Source organism: Myotis lucifugus, unplaced genomic scaffold (genome assembly GCF_000147115.1).
Source record: "Myotis lucifugus unplaced genomic scaffold, Myoluc2.0 scaffold_328, whole genome shotgun sequence".
Taxonomy (NCBI): Eukaryota; Metazoa; Chordata; class Mammalia; order Chiroptera; family Vespertilionidae; genus Myotis; species Myotis lucifugus.
The window spans coordinates 1,117,549-1,131,197 of record NW_005871376.1 but is presented as its reverse complement, the minus strand read 5'-3'; the positions used below and the strand labels follow the sequence as shown (position 1 = coordinate 1,131,197).

General features: G+C 43.6%; 1 protein-coding gene across 9 annotated transcripts in view; it reads left to right on the top strand.

Moving 5' to 3' along the window:
- The window catches only part of ENTPD4 (ectonucleoside triphosphate diphosphohydrolase 4), a 29,676-nt gene extending 27,400 nt beyond the window's left edge, over nt 1–2,276 (top strand). For 8 of the 9 annotated variants that reach the window (XM_006100747.3, XM_014466188.2, XM_006100744.3 and 5 more), the window contains 2 exons: nt 260–421; nt 1,605–2,276. In XM_006100747.3, the coding sequence (XP_006100809.1) occupies nt 260–421; nt 1,605–1,833 (391 nt within the window). In that variant the 3' untranslated portion in view covers nt 1,834–2,276. The remainder of the gene's footprint in view (nt 1–259; nt 422–1,604) is intronic. The other variant, XR_002832119.1, reaches the window with a different exon arrangement.
- Nucleotides 2,277–13,649: the final 11,373 nt, after the last annotated feature.

The window sequence follows — 13,649 nt, the reverse complement described above, 5'->3', positions numbered from 1 at the left end:
TGTGTCACGCAATGTACTAAATTCTCCTGAGCCAGGTTTCATGAGCTGGTTGATTTGCCAGGTAAACTGTTTTGTGTTGTGGGATAAGGGGCATAGACCACGTCAATCACCTTGAAATGCAAGCGGCTGGTGTGGCTGCACAGAGCACTGGCCTCATGAAGCCGTCACAGCCACGTTGGTCCCAAAGGGGAAGACTGTCGTGACAGTTTATTTTGACAAGTGAGTCAGTCCCACGTCTGTGTGTGCTTGGTGTTGGCAGGTACCAGTGCTTCAAGTCTGCCTGGATGTTCGAGGTGTTTCACAGGGGCTTCTCCTTTCCTGTCAACTATAAAACCCTAAAGACAGCCTTGCAGGTGTATGACAAGGAGGTGCAGTGGACCCTCGGAGCAATCCTCTACAGGACCCGCTTTTTACCATTAAGGTATGGGTGTGAATTGGGAGCAAGAATCAAACACAAGATGCTTCTCTCGTTTGCGATCATCATGGCACCTGTGGTTTGTGAATGTCTGGGCATTCTTGTTAGCACTGACCGTGGGCAGAATTGCAGACTCAATGAGTTTGACTTTGCTCCGCCCTCACCCCCAGTCCTTCTTCCCTTGCCCCTCCCCATCCCTTCATATGCAGCACAGGGTTTGATTATTCTCAAGTGTCAGCTCCCTAACCCCTGCACAGAAGGGTCAGTTCTAGGGTTCTTAACATTTATGGCCTTGGAGCCCTTCTCAAAATAATGTTTTTAATGCATAACATTAATATATAGGTTACAGAGGAAACCATTGTATTGAAATATATTTATCAAAATATTATAGAAAGTAAGTTTGTAATATAGTAATCTGTGTTCTTTATTAACATAAAATTACAAGGTCTGGCAACAGAAATGGTACCTTCTGTAATTTCAGTGTAGTGTCCTAGTGTCGTATTTTAAGGCATCTGCAGAGCACCACAGTGTGAACTAGAGACCTGTGAGTTTTACTAGGAACAAAGTCACAGGTCCTGCTGCTACTACAGTAGTTTGCTGGCTACATTCATGTCCAGTGGACACTACGTTAGGTGGAGTTGGGTAAAGAAAGATGTGTGCTTTTCCCCATTCAGGTTCACAGACCAGGCTCTCAGTTGACCTCCACAGAAGATCCCTGGTTCACTGATAAATGAGGTCTTAGCTTTTTCAGACCCCTTCCCCCCCCTTCCCCCACCACCACTTCATTTCCTTGAGCATCTGCAAGCAATACTTGTAGCGGGGCTAACTGCAAAAGTTGTGAGTAGTGGGTGTTACTGATCAGAAACATGGTTTGACTCCACATTGCCTTCCATGTATAGTGAAACCCTCACAGTTCTATATGTCTCTGATTTTTGTTATAACCAAATTAGGATGATGAGTGCACTTTCACATGTTATCTCATTAATATTGCAAGTGCCCTCTATTAGGCCATATTATCTTACATTTTAGAGGGAAGGAAACTGAGTCTCAAGGTTAGTTTTTGTCTGCAGAGCTGTGTCCTGACCTATGCCCCTCTAACCCATGTCCTGTGCACTGTTATGTCACATTATTGCCCGATTAGTCCGCTGTGACCTCTCATGGTTGATGGTTTTTGTTTCCATGTGGGCAGAGATATCCAGCAGGAGGCATTCCGGGCCAGTCACGCTCACTGGCGGGGCTTCTCCTTTGTCTACAATCACTACCTGTTCTCCGGCTGCTTCCTGGTGGTCCTGCTGTCCATCCTCCTCTACCTGCTGCGGCTCCGGCGCATTCACAGGCGGATGCTGCGCAGTGGGGCAGCCGCCACCCTCTGGCTGGAGGAGGGCCTTCCAGCCCAGAAGATTGCGGGAACCTTGTGAACAGGAACAGGAGTGATCGCCCAGGAAGACCTTCTAAAGGAAAAGCCATTTTTGCCTCAGGGTTTCTTCTCTTTATCTTTGTTTTATTTTTCCCTTCCCTTTTTGGTCCTTGAAACAAAAACAAAATCCATTGTGTGTAAACTCTGCTGTCCTGGAAGATGCATTTGCCACTGTTTGGTACACAGCTTTAAACCAAGGAGTAGGGAGAAGGGAAAATCACTTCATACTTGCTACATAGGACATCTGCCAAAAATTATGGAGATTTTTGGTTTTTCTTTAAGGTATGTTTAATTTTAAACAGATGCACTTTGATAGTGGAGGGAAATGGCAAAGGTGTTTTCTATGGTGAAGATGGGACTGAAGAGTGAGACTTTTACAGAACCCAGAACCTACTGAATGAAATTAAAATGCTTTTCCCTCTATCTTGAAAGCTCTAACCTAAAGAGGGTGATGTTTAGTTTTTATTTATTGTTTAGGTCTGTCACTATGTTTTCTTTGCAGGTTCAAAAAATCAAAATCTAAAATAGAGAAATATAATATCCAAAATTGAGAAAACTAGTTCCCAGGAGATAACTATTTTTAAAATTTATAGTGAAAAGACCTGAAAAATGTGAAATAATTACTAAGAGTGCCGTGTGTGTGTGTGTGTGTGTGTGTGCATGTGAAAAAAATGCTAAGGAAACAGAATGAGGAATACAGTGCTCTTTTGGAAACACACACTTTAAAATTTACTGTTTCATTTTATTTTATTTAGAAAAATCCCCATTACTATTATCTTTTTCTGATCTTTTTCTGACCATAGGTAATTACTTTCTTTATCCCATTTTCCAGTGGCTTTGAAAGAGTTGGAAAATTTGTAGTTTCACTGGTTTTGATGTTACTAGAAATTGAGCTGGTGCCAACGGACAGGTACGCCAGTATTTTTTTTATATATATATTTTTATTGACTTCAGAGAGGGAGAGAGAGAAACGTCAATGATGACAATGATGAGAGAGAATCATTGATTGGCTGCCTCCTACACTTTCTCTACTGAGGGTCTTGCCTGCAACCTGGGCATGTGCCCTGATCTGGAATCGAACTATGACCTCCTGGTTCATAGGTCAACACTCAACCACTGAGCCACACTGGCTGGGCCCGCCAGCATTTCTTAGTAGTGCATCTTTGCTTGTTTAATTGTGCTCATGTTTCTTCCAACTTAAGTTGGTATTCCCCTCTTAATTAAACGTTGTCTCTGCAGTTTTATTCTGAAGACCCCATACTTAACTTGATAACTTCTCTTTATTACTGTTGGGGTTAAGGCTGCATTGGCAATGCTACTATAAATCCACATTTTGAAGAAAACAAGTCTGATAATTTTAAATAGAAATCTAAAAAAGACAACTGGATTGGCATATGTGAGATCAGTTGTTTTTTACCAGTTCATTGAGTTTGGAACCATTGGGAATGCTTAGATTTTTTAGTTGAATTACGTGTGTGTGTGTGTGTATGTGTGTGTGTGTGTGTGTGTGCGCGCGCGTTGTTTAACCCCAGAAGAGTTAAATCTGTCTAGTTGGTACCAGATGTATATTTTGAGAACTATCAGCTGCTTAAAAAAAAAAAATCATTGATTAGAGAAAGAATTGAGATTCTAAGTGGGATTTTTATCTTGTTTATTACTTAAAATCATGGCATTCTGTATATTGATGATTTTAAAAGATTACAGATTTGTGAAAGAAATGCAGATTCTCTTATGTTCCTCAAAATGAATATCCTAACAAGGAAAGAATTATTGGTAGAATACAGTCAAACCTCATTTCTCGAATGTCTTCCATCTTCAACAATTTGGTTCTCGATCAGGTTGTTCACAGAAAGAAGGTCTCTGTTGTTGTTGAACCAAACTTCCACCTGACAACACTTTCATGCTGATACCTCAGTGTGACAAAAAGCGCATCTCAGGCAACAAAGGAGAGAATGCTTTTGTTGCTGGCAAAATCAATGATTAGCACAATTTTAAAACATAAAGAGGCCATCAAGAGTGCTAATGTTGCTAAGGGTGTGAAAGAAACAATGATTAAAGAGGTAGATTTGGATAAAAGGAAAGCAGTTAGCCAGTGACAGCATTTGAGAGGCAGTGATGTATGAACAAGCAAAGATGCTGCATGCTGACCTGAAAGACACCCTGGAATGAGTCCTGAAAGTGATTCCTTTACGGCTAGGAAGGGGTAGTTCGACAAATTTTAAAAAGTGTTTATTAATACATTAAACTACATTAGGCATATAGTGTATATAAGAAAAGTTTTTAAAATGGAATCATTTGGGGATCTGGAACAGATTAATTCCATTTACATTATTTCTACTGAGAAAAAATGATTTGGTTTTTTAACAAATTGCTTCTTGAACAGCCTTATGGGATGAATTAAGTTCAAGAACCAAGGTGCCACTGTATTTGCTTCTCAGATATTCAGAAGGTGGGAGGAGCTGTGTGTTACAGCAGCTAATGTGGAGAGAATCTTATTTCAGAGAGGATGGAGATAATTGTCCCCCACAAGGAGCCAGCTTAGAAATGCTGGTCTCCAGATACTGAATCTTTGGTCCCTGGTAAACCCTTTTCTTATCAGAAGCCAGCCACAAGCGAGCTTCTGGAGATAGAATGAGCCGGTCTGCATCTCCTCGAGTTCTTAGTTGGGTTTGCTCTTAGACTGGGGGTGGCATTAGTGGTGAAGAAGAAGTAAGTTTACACTGGAGCTTTTCTCCACCAACCATTTGGAATAATAAGGCCCAAAACTGCAGAATAAAGAATTTTAAATGCTTAGTGTACGTGATTTTGCCTTTACAGTCAAGGCACAGGCTTAAATAGGCCTGAATTACGACTTCCTTCCGTAAATAGCTACTGTTTGAGTAAAGGATGCCCGCTGGTCCTGCTCTGTACTGTTCAGGGAGCAGTGCAAGGACGGACCCTGGAGCCTTGCTCTACACCCGGCCTCAGGATCCCTCTGCAAGGAGCCACCTCACTCACTGAAAGAAAGAAATCCCCAAATTAGGGTTCCAAGGCCCAAACAGCCTTAGATGTGGCACAGCTCAGTGCCCATGCTCCCTGCCAGGGAGCTCCCTGAACAGAGAGCTTGATGGATTGTTGCCCACGGGGAAAATCTGAAGACCCTTGAGCTGAGACTGTGATTCAATTTTTAAAAAGAACTTAGAGACAAAAAGAAATTAAGAATATGCAACAGAGACTCTGTGGCCTATAGAGCCTAAAATATTTACTGACTGTCCCTTTACTGTCCCTGCATGAGTAGTCACATTCAAGAAAGGACACACAGAATTCCCCTTAATTTAGGGGTTACCATTTCATGGGCACAAAAATGATGGGCAAGACAAGTGACCGAACTTGAATTTTAAAATATTTGTTTATGCACCAGAATTTCATTTTTTAACCTTTCCTCTAGATTATTTTCAAGATCACTTTTCTAATAAACCAGGAATCATGTGCTTCTCCCCCCCCCCAGCCCCCCTCCCCCCCCACACACACACATTTAAAAAGTGCTATTCAGGAGGGCTCACTGTGCTGTGTTGAAATACCTGCAATCACAAGATCTCACATCCTTTTTCACCACCTTATACCACAGGAGAGAGACGGCCAGGTGCTTTCTCGGTGGTGCAGGGATGGGTTTCTGTGAGAGGCAAGCAGTGGAGAACTTAATTCAGGGGAAGAATTAATGTCACTTAGGGCCGGCCAAGAAGGCTGTAAACTCTGAATACTTGTAATTGAAAGCAAAAGAAATTAGACTGGTGGGTACTTGCTAGAAGCCTTGCCAAAGGAAGACATTCTGTGTTCAGTCTTGGCAGCAGCCACTGCAATAACACTCTGTTCCACTGTCATAGTGTGTGCTGCTCCTGTGGTCATACTGTGTGCTGCTCCTGTGAAGACCCCAGAGGCTGTTCTCAAGATTTTACAGTCCATTTAAGGAAATCGCAGTAAAAGTACAAACATACTGTTTTGTACCAGTGGTTTTTGCGCATTTCACCCCATACTCCTACCTTTAGACAGCACCCCCCAACCTGGGGGTAAACCGAAGAGGCTGCTGGTGGCTCAGCCTGGCCTCCTTGGAGGCCGAGATCACTTGTTCACCACCTGTTGTCCACACCTGTGCACTCAGGTTGGAAAGCTCTATACTCAAATTTTAACTCGGCCTTACGTAGAATTGTTTTCCTTATAAGAAGCGTGCATTTCACTTAGCAAGAAACTCAAAAAGGCAAATGTGTTTTCCAAGCTTTAAAAAAAAATCAGCTTTAGGATTTTGTCTGGTAATGTGCAATTCAGCAAAACTACAAGTAAATTATTTGGTTATTTCTATTTCAGTGTTTTCTGTTTTATGATATTGATTTTCCCTTTCAATAATAAATGACGTGACCAACCAAGGAGAAAGATTTGTTCTGTTATAATGTTATTTTTGCAGTTAGGAATTACAAAAAGAATAAGGGAGCATAAATGTGTTCTGTTTAACGCTTTCCATTTGAGATAAGAATAATTCTCTCTGGGGGATTCTTGTGGTGTGTCACTTTTCATTTATAGTAACCTCACGTGGCCACACTTGCACATTAGTTGGTGTTGAGAATCAAACTGAAAGTCCACCAATGGCCCACAGAGTTGTGTGAGCTTGCTTCCTTGTGATTTAACTAGATTTTTCTGACCTTTGAATCTTGTTACCTGTTGGCAATGCTTAGTTGAACTTGATTCTAAATTCAGTAAAATAAATTATCTGAATCTGAGGGCGCTTGTGCGTTTGCTGTGTCCGGTGTGCATGTGGTGAAGTGCCCGTGTGCATCGTGGAGAGAGGGGTCTGTGTGTCCTGGGCCACAGAAACCAAACACACCACAAGGAGAAATATTTACCAAGGGAAACAACACTAAGCCATTCATCAGCAATAAAGGTCACACCAAGAAAAACAATGTCTAAGGTATTTGTTGTTGTTAATCCTCACCCCCAAGGATATTTTCCCTTTGGTTTTTAGAGAGAATGGAAAGGAGAGGGAGAGACAGAGAGAAAAACATTGATGTAAGAGAGACACGCCAATTGGTTGCCTCCTGCACACACCCTGACCAGGGCCAGGGATTGAACCTGCAACTGGTATGTGCCCTTGCCCGGAATCGAACCCAGGACCCTTCAGTCCACGGGTTGACACTATCCACTGAGCCACACTGGCTAGGGCATGTCTAAAGTACTTTAAGTACCTATTGCCCGGCTGATGTAGCTCAGTGATTGAGCATCAACCTATGAACCAGGAAGTCACAGTTTGATTCCCAGTCAGGGCACATGCCCAAGTTTCGGACTTGATCCCCAATAGGGGGTGTGCAGGAGGCAGCCTATCAATGATTCTCTCTCATCATTGATGTTTCTATATCTCTCCCTCTCCCTTCCTCTCTGAAATCAATAAAAAAAATTATTTTTAAAACAATACCTATTAACTATATGTAAAGACAAGAAATGAAATGAGCTAACTTATGTATTTCCTCTTATAGTAAAAACAAGTGCTGACTTTATGTTACACCATTTTGCATTTCAAGCTAAGCTTAAAGCCATTGGCTTATTTCCAGAGAAATTTGAATCTTATTAATGGTGCTAATAACTCTTAGAAGCTAAAACTTTTTTCAGCTGTTTGAGAATATATAAATAAAAGTTTTCCTAGTGGAGGGAGGTGGGGCTGAAAATAGATGATGGACACAGATGGAAAGGGAAGGGGACCAGCTGTTAAGAACAAAAATAAAAACCTAATAAGTGTGTGTGAGGGGAGGGGAAGGCAGACAAGATGGGGGAGCAGAGAGGAGTGAGCGAAGTGCACCTGAGGACTGGGAGAGTTGTCCAAAGAGAACTTTAAGTATTTCTGAGGCAGTGCAGTAAGTATAGGTCTTTGTGCTGGAGGGCAAATGCATCTCCAAGGCACCTAAAGAGGCCTAAATTACTACACTTGATTGAAGGGAAGTGCGTGCCTGTGTCCCATCTGAAAGACAGTGGTTCTGGTTTTTTGTTTTTCACTGGTTTCCATTTGTCCCATGAACCTGGAATACAGTTGGGTCCATTTTTATTTATTTACTTATTTTTGAGACCCTGGAATGCTAATGGTAGCACAGCGGGGTTTGTGGCACTCACACTGGTCTGGGAGCAGAGAAGTGAACGTCATCTGTCAGAGTCAGACTGTCTTCTTCAGAAAGGTCCTAAAAAGACAGGTGCCACCTGTCATCCCAAAGCCTCTCAGCAGTTTTCCGGGAGTTTCAGGGGCAGGATGAAATGCCTCTTTCTATTAATATATCCATCAAGGTTGGCAGACCTACCACAGAGGGGCTGGCTGCTTGGGCCTCCCCCTGTGCCTTTCCTTGATCCTGTCTGGGCTCCAGGCTTCCTGTCCATAAACGTTGCTGTCAGACCTGCAGAAGCCCAGCCAAGAACCCAGGCCCTGCGAAGGGTGTCTGCGTTGAGGAAAATACTGACCGCTCCTCACAGAACATCATAGTGACAGGCACAAAAGACAGACTTCTTGTTTAAACATGTCAACTCAACTAAAGGAAGGGGGAGGCAGCTTTTGGTTTTTCTCTCAAAAGGCGTGGGAAAAGTTAGTTTGTGGCCAGGTCATCAGAAGACAAGAATGTCTTCCTAATTCCTGGTGTGGGACTTACTCTTTCTTATATTAACTCTAGGAAGTACCCAGGCTGGCTTTTCTTGCTCTTCTCATCTGTATATATAAAAGCCTATGTGGCCATCCTACCTACCATTTGACTGTTCGCCTAGTAGCTATGATGCGCAATGACCACCAGGGGGCAGATGCTCCGACCAGTAGAAGGGGGAGCCCAATTCCTCGAGGAATCGGCCCAAATCTGCTTCACAAGCACCCCAGACCCAAAGAGGAGGGAGCCCGATTCCAGGGCGAGTCACCTGAGAACCACCCTCTCGCAATCCGGGACCCCTTGGGGGATGTCGGAGAGCCAGTTTCCTCCCAATCCTCGCAGGCCAGGCCGAGGGACCCCACCCCATGCACCGGGCCTCTAGTACGTTTGTAATTGGCAGTTTTAATGCCACCTTTCACCTATCTTTGTCTTCGTGATAATCGGTTTGAAGTGGGCATTTTTGGAAAATTCTTGCCTGTGATGACACAAACCCCAGGAACCCGACTCAGCACTTCTCCTGAGATTCGTCTTCTCCACCTGGCACAAGCTTTATTACCTAGATTATACATGTCATTCAAAAATATCGAGACTCTTACATGTTTAATGGGCTCTACTCAGCCTTGTATGCCCTTTATTGTGGTCAAGACATCACAAGAGAATTTTCTGGAATTTCCTGGCTGCTCTCCATAATGTTCAGATTACATTTTTAAATTCTCTTCAATCTTCTGTGGCCCTATTGTGTGTCAGTGTAGCTGTACCATCCTTGAGCCTCCTTGGGCTCAGGGATCATGTTAACTTTCTCTATTTCTCTATAATCTAGTAAAGAATCATTTGTAGTGCATAGTGCTTCGTATATATTTGTAGTGAACAAAATCTAACTTCTTGGTCAAATCACCTGTTTAGGGTTCTAGGGTTTGTAAAACAAATAGTTTACAAATACTTTATTTTTAATCCTCTTTCCAGATTGCAGAGTTTTGTGCATTTTTCAAACCACATACTATGTGAGGTGAAGGGTGAAATGGAATTCGCAGCCTCTCAGTGATCTGTCCACTTCTTTCCCACCATGAAGTTTATTAAGGGAGTGTTACATTTTAATGATTTTATTTTAGAGAAGGAGGAGGGAAGAGGGAGAGAGAGATAAACATTGATGTGAGAGAGATACATTGATCAGTTGCCTCTCATATACACCCCAACAGGGAATCGAACCCATGGTTCACAAGCCAATGGTCCACCCAAGCCACACTGGTCAGGGTGGAGTGTTGCAATTTAAAGCTATATTTAGAAAAAAACTAGGAGAACCAAAATTACTTCAAACGACTTGATTTCCTTTCTTAACCCAGTCAGTCTTGGGGGGGGGGGGGTGCGGGTGAGGAAAACGAAGCCCCAGAATTAGGTAGCGATGAGTAGGGGCAAAAGTAAGATGGGTGTTTTCTGAAGCCCAGCATAGAGAAAATAATTTCAGTGTATTGATCTTATTCTAAGCATGGCTTCAAAATGTTATCCATTCTAAATTGCCCTTAAAAGTTAGTTACATTTGGAATCTTCCCCCAAAAGCACCAAGTGTAAGGAGAGAAAGGATAGATTTAGTTACATCAAAAGTTCGAAAGCCATCACAGTCAAAGCTAACAGATGGCAGACCAGGAAGATATTTTCAGTGACTAAAATTGAAAAGGGATTAATAAATATTATACAAGATTTCTTGCAAATCAACAAGAAATCAAAAGAAAAAGGAAATCAAAAGAAAAATGAGTTATAGGTATTAACAGGTGAGCAAGTCCAAATGGTAACAAGATCGAGAAGAAAAAGTGAAAGTGAGAATGTGCCTCATAGTCGCTTTGATGAGCTATGGAGAATAATAATTAAATGCACAACCTCTATTTAAAACAAGAGAAATAACCGAGAAAGCCAGAGAAATGCAAATGAAATTAAAGATCCACTACCTGTGGCCCTCAGAGTTGCCAAACTTAAATGTTGACAATGCTATGGGGACAACACTCAGGTATTGCTGTTGGCCATGTAAACCGCACGGGCACTCTGGAAAGCAAAGGCAGCACTTTGAAGTTAGCTGTGCATATGTCCAAGAGCTGGTGTTCCCCCGAGAAAGCCCCACCTGGGTCCGTAAGGGGACTGCAGAAGGATGCTGTTGGAGTTACTGTGCTGGAGGCAAGCCAGCTCTTGGATAAGTCGATGGTAACAGATGCATACCATTGAATACTGGGCAGCCTTTAGAGACATGAACTTGAGATAAGTACAGCAAAATGGATGGATCTTAAAACTAATGTCGAATGCTTAAAGAAATGGGGTCTGTTGCATAATGCCAGTTATGTAAGTGTAAAGCTCACTGCACTATGTCATGAGGACATGCACATTTCACCTCTCAAATGTTAAAATGGATGTTATGGGGGGGACACAGATTGGTTTTAAGAGGAGGACAAAAGATAAAACTGGTCTTGTTTTAGGCCGACCCAACCATACCCATTTGCCTGAGTCTTTCCTAGTCTGGGTACTGAAAGCATCACCTTCCAGCAAAGCCCATTCACGGCCAATGGGATGGCTGGTCACCTCACACTCACCCAGCATGGCAGCCTTGGAAAACCTAATTCAGATCAAGAAACTTGTTTGGCAAAAAAACAACATTCAGCCCTAACCTGTTTGGCTCAATGGATAGAGCGTCGGCCTGCGGACTCAAGGGTCCCAGGTTCGATTCCGGTCAAGGGCATGTACCTTGGTTGCAGGCACATCCCCAGTAGGGGGTGTGCAGGAGGCAGCTGATCGATGTTTCTCTCTCATCGATGTTTCTAACTCTCTATCCCTCTCCCTTCCTCTCTGTAAAAAATCAATAAAATATATTTTAAAAAAAACATTCAGTTGGCTCTATTTGACTCAGAGGAAGAACCAAAGATTGTATGATGGCCTATGAGTCATACAAACTGACTCCACACCTCTCTGACCACATCTAATTTCTCTCCCCAACTCACTCTGCCCCAGCCCCGCTGGCCTCGGGCTCTTCAAGAACCAGCTCTCCCATGGAGGCCCACCTGGCACCTACTGAAAGCTGAAAGCACCTACTTGAACTTCTACCCTCCCCAGCACTTTCCATCCCGCTTACCCGGCCTTAGTTTCTCCCCATGGTACCTACCTCCATAGGCTCTATATTCGTTATGTTCCTCATAAATCTCTCTACCAGAACGTATCCCCAGTGCCTGGCACAGAACCGGATACACGGGAAAGGCTCAGTAAATATTTGTGGAATGTAAGAAAAGGAAAGTTCCTTGAAGGAAGGGGTAAGGATGGGCTGAGAACTGAAGGGCAGGCTTAACTCCACCCCGGGCCATGGCAGCAGGAAGCAGGGCCTCCTCATTGGCAGGAAAGAAATCGCTTCTCAGGCAGAACCAACGTGATAGCACAATAGCGGCCTCAGCACTTTATCAACTCACAGTCCTGAAGACAATGCCATGAGGCGGTGCACTCCTTACTCTCATCTCATAGGTGGAGAAACAGACGTGGAGAGGTTCTGTAACACGCCTGCGCTGCACAGGTAGTCCGGCGGGCGGGGCGGGGGCGGGGGCTGACAGCCGGGCCAGTCTGTGCTGTAGAGCTGCCCTGTCCAGTGTGGCCAGTCCAATTGTGATGGCTGTGAGTGCAAACTATGCACCAGGTTTCAAAGACTTAGAACGAAAAGCAAGTCAAATCGCTCGGTTTGTTTATATTGGGTGCAGGTGATAATATTTTGGCTCTATGGAGTTCAATAAACTGTCGGTAGAGTACTGTCACCTGTTTCTCTTTCCTTTTTCAACGTGGAGACTAGAAACTTTAACTGATCTGTGTGCTCACAGTACGTTTCTATCGGACAGCGTGGTCCTTGGGCCCCAGCATCGGTGTCACCGAGGCCCGGTGGGAGTGCAGAACGTCAGAGCCAGTGTCAGACCTGAGCCAGATTCTTCCTGTTACACGGCCTCCGGGTCACTCACAATGACACTGGACACTGACAAGTGCTGTCTAGACCAGGAGGCAGGAAATTCTCCTCCAAAGGGCCAGATGGTAAACACTTCAGCTCTGCAGACCGTCTGACATTTGTCTGAAACTTACTTCACTCTGCTTTTGTAATGAGAAATGAGTCATAGGAATATGCCAATGAATAGGTGTGGCTTTGTTCTAACGAAACTTTTTTTTTTCTTTACAAAAAGCAGCCAGTGGGCCAATTCTGCCCCTGGGCAGTAGTTTGCCAACCCAGATACTAGGCCTATGCTGGGCCTAATATTAAGGAAACCCCCTGCTTCCAATGTTCCATCCTCTGCCTTTCATTTCCTTCTTACGAGGTTCCTACTAGATGTTACTTAGATGTCCCATAGGATCCTGAAACTCATGTCCAAGTAGGAGCCCTTCCTGCACCGCACCTTCTCTCCCTATGCACCACCTGGCAACTCAGACCAGAAACCTGGAATTCATTCCATATGATTTCTTTCTTATCACCCTCTTTTTCCATCTAATCAATCACCAATCAAGTATCAGACCCACCTTTTTTAAAAAAAAAAATATAAGGTTCCAGGTGCAGCTCAGTCATTCCGTCTGGATAGTTCCCCTCAGAGGCTGACCAAGGGCCTGAGTGGGGTCTGGGGCGTCCCTTGGTCAGGCTGTCAGCTATAGAAAGAGATGTCGCCACCTAGTGGCTGTGTGGAGGCGCTAGCTCACTCTCTGAACCTGAACTAGAAGTTCTTGTCACTCCAACTGCTAGTGTATCCACAGAGCACACAGAGTCAGGAGGCTTTGGCTAGAAATAAGTGACCAAGATTTCTTCAGGGGTCATAGGGTTTGCAAACCCGAAACAAAACTATGCAATAGAATGTTCCATAACAGAAAGAAAAGCTAAGAGTTCTTCTGGTAAAAAGTACGTTCTTGAGAAGAATGTCTCTGGATTGGTCAGAGATGTTCATCCTCTGGATGACCAGTGGTCTGGATAATGGATGCCAGGTTGTCTGGATACGTGAACATTCTCTCCAGAGGGTTACCTATAGGGTTCCTATATCTCTCCAGGCACTGATGCACAACTGAAACGTTCAAAAGCTTAAGCCCTCAGGCTAAAGAAAAGTAAAGTCTATTCCTCATGCTTCAGCCCATTTGATCTGAACCAGTTTTGTCAGCTTGACTCTACAGATGCCATCTGAAGTCAGCTTAG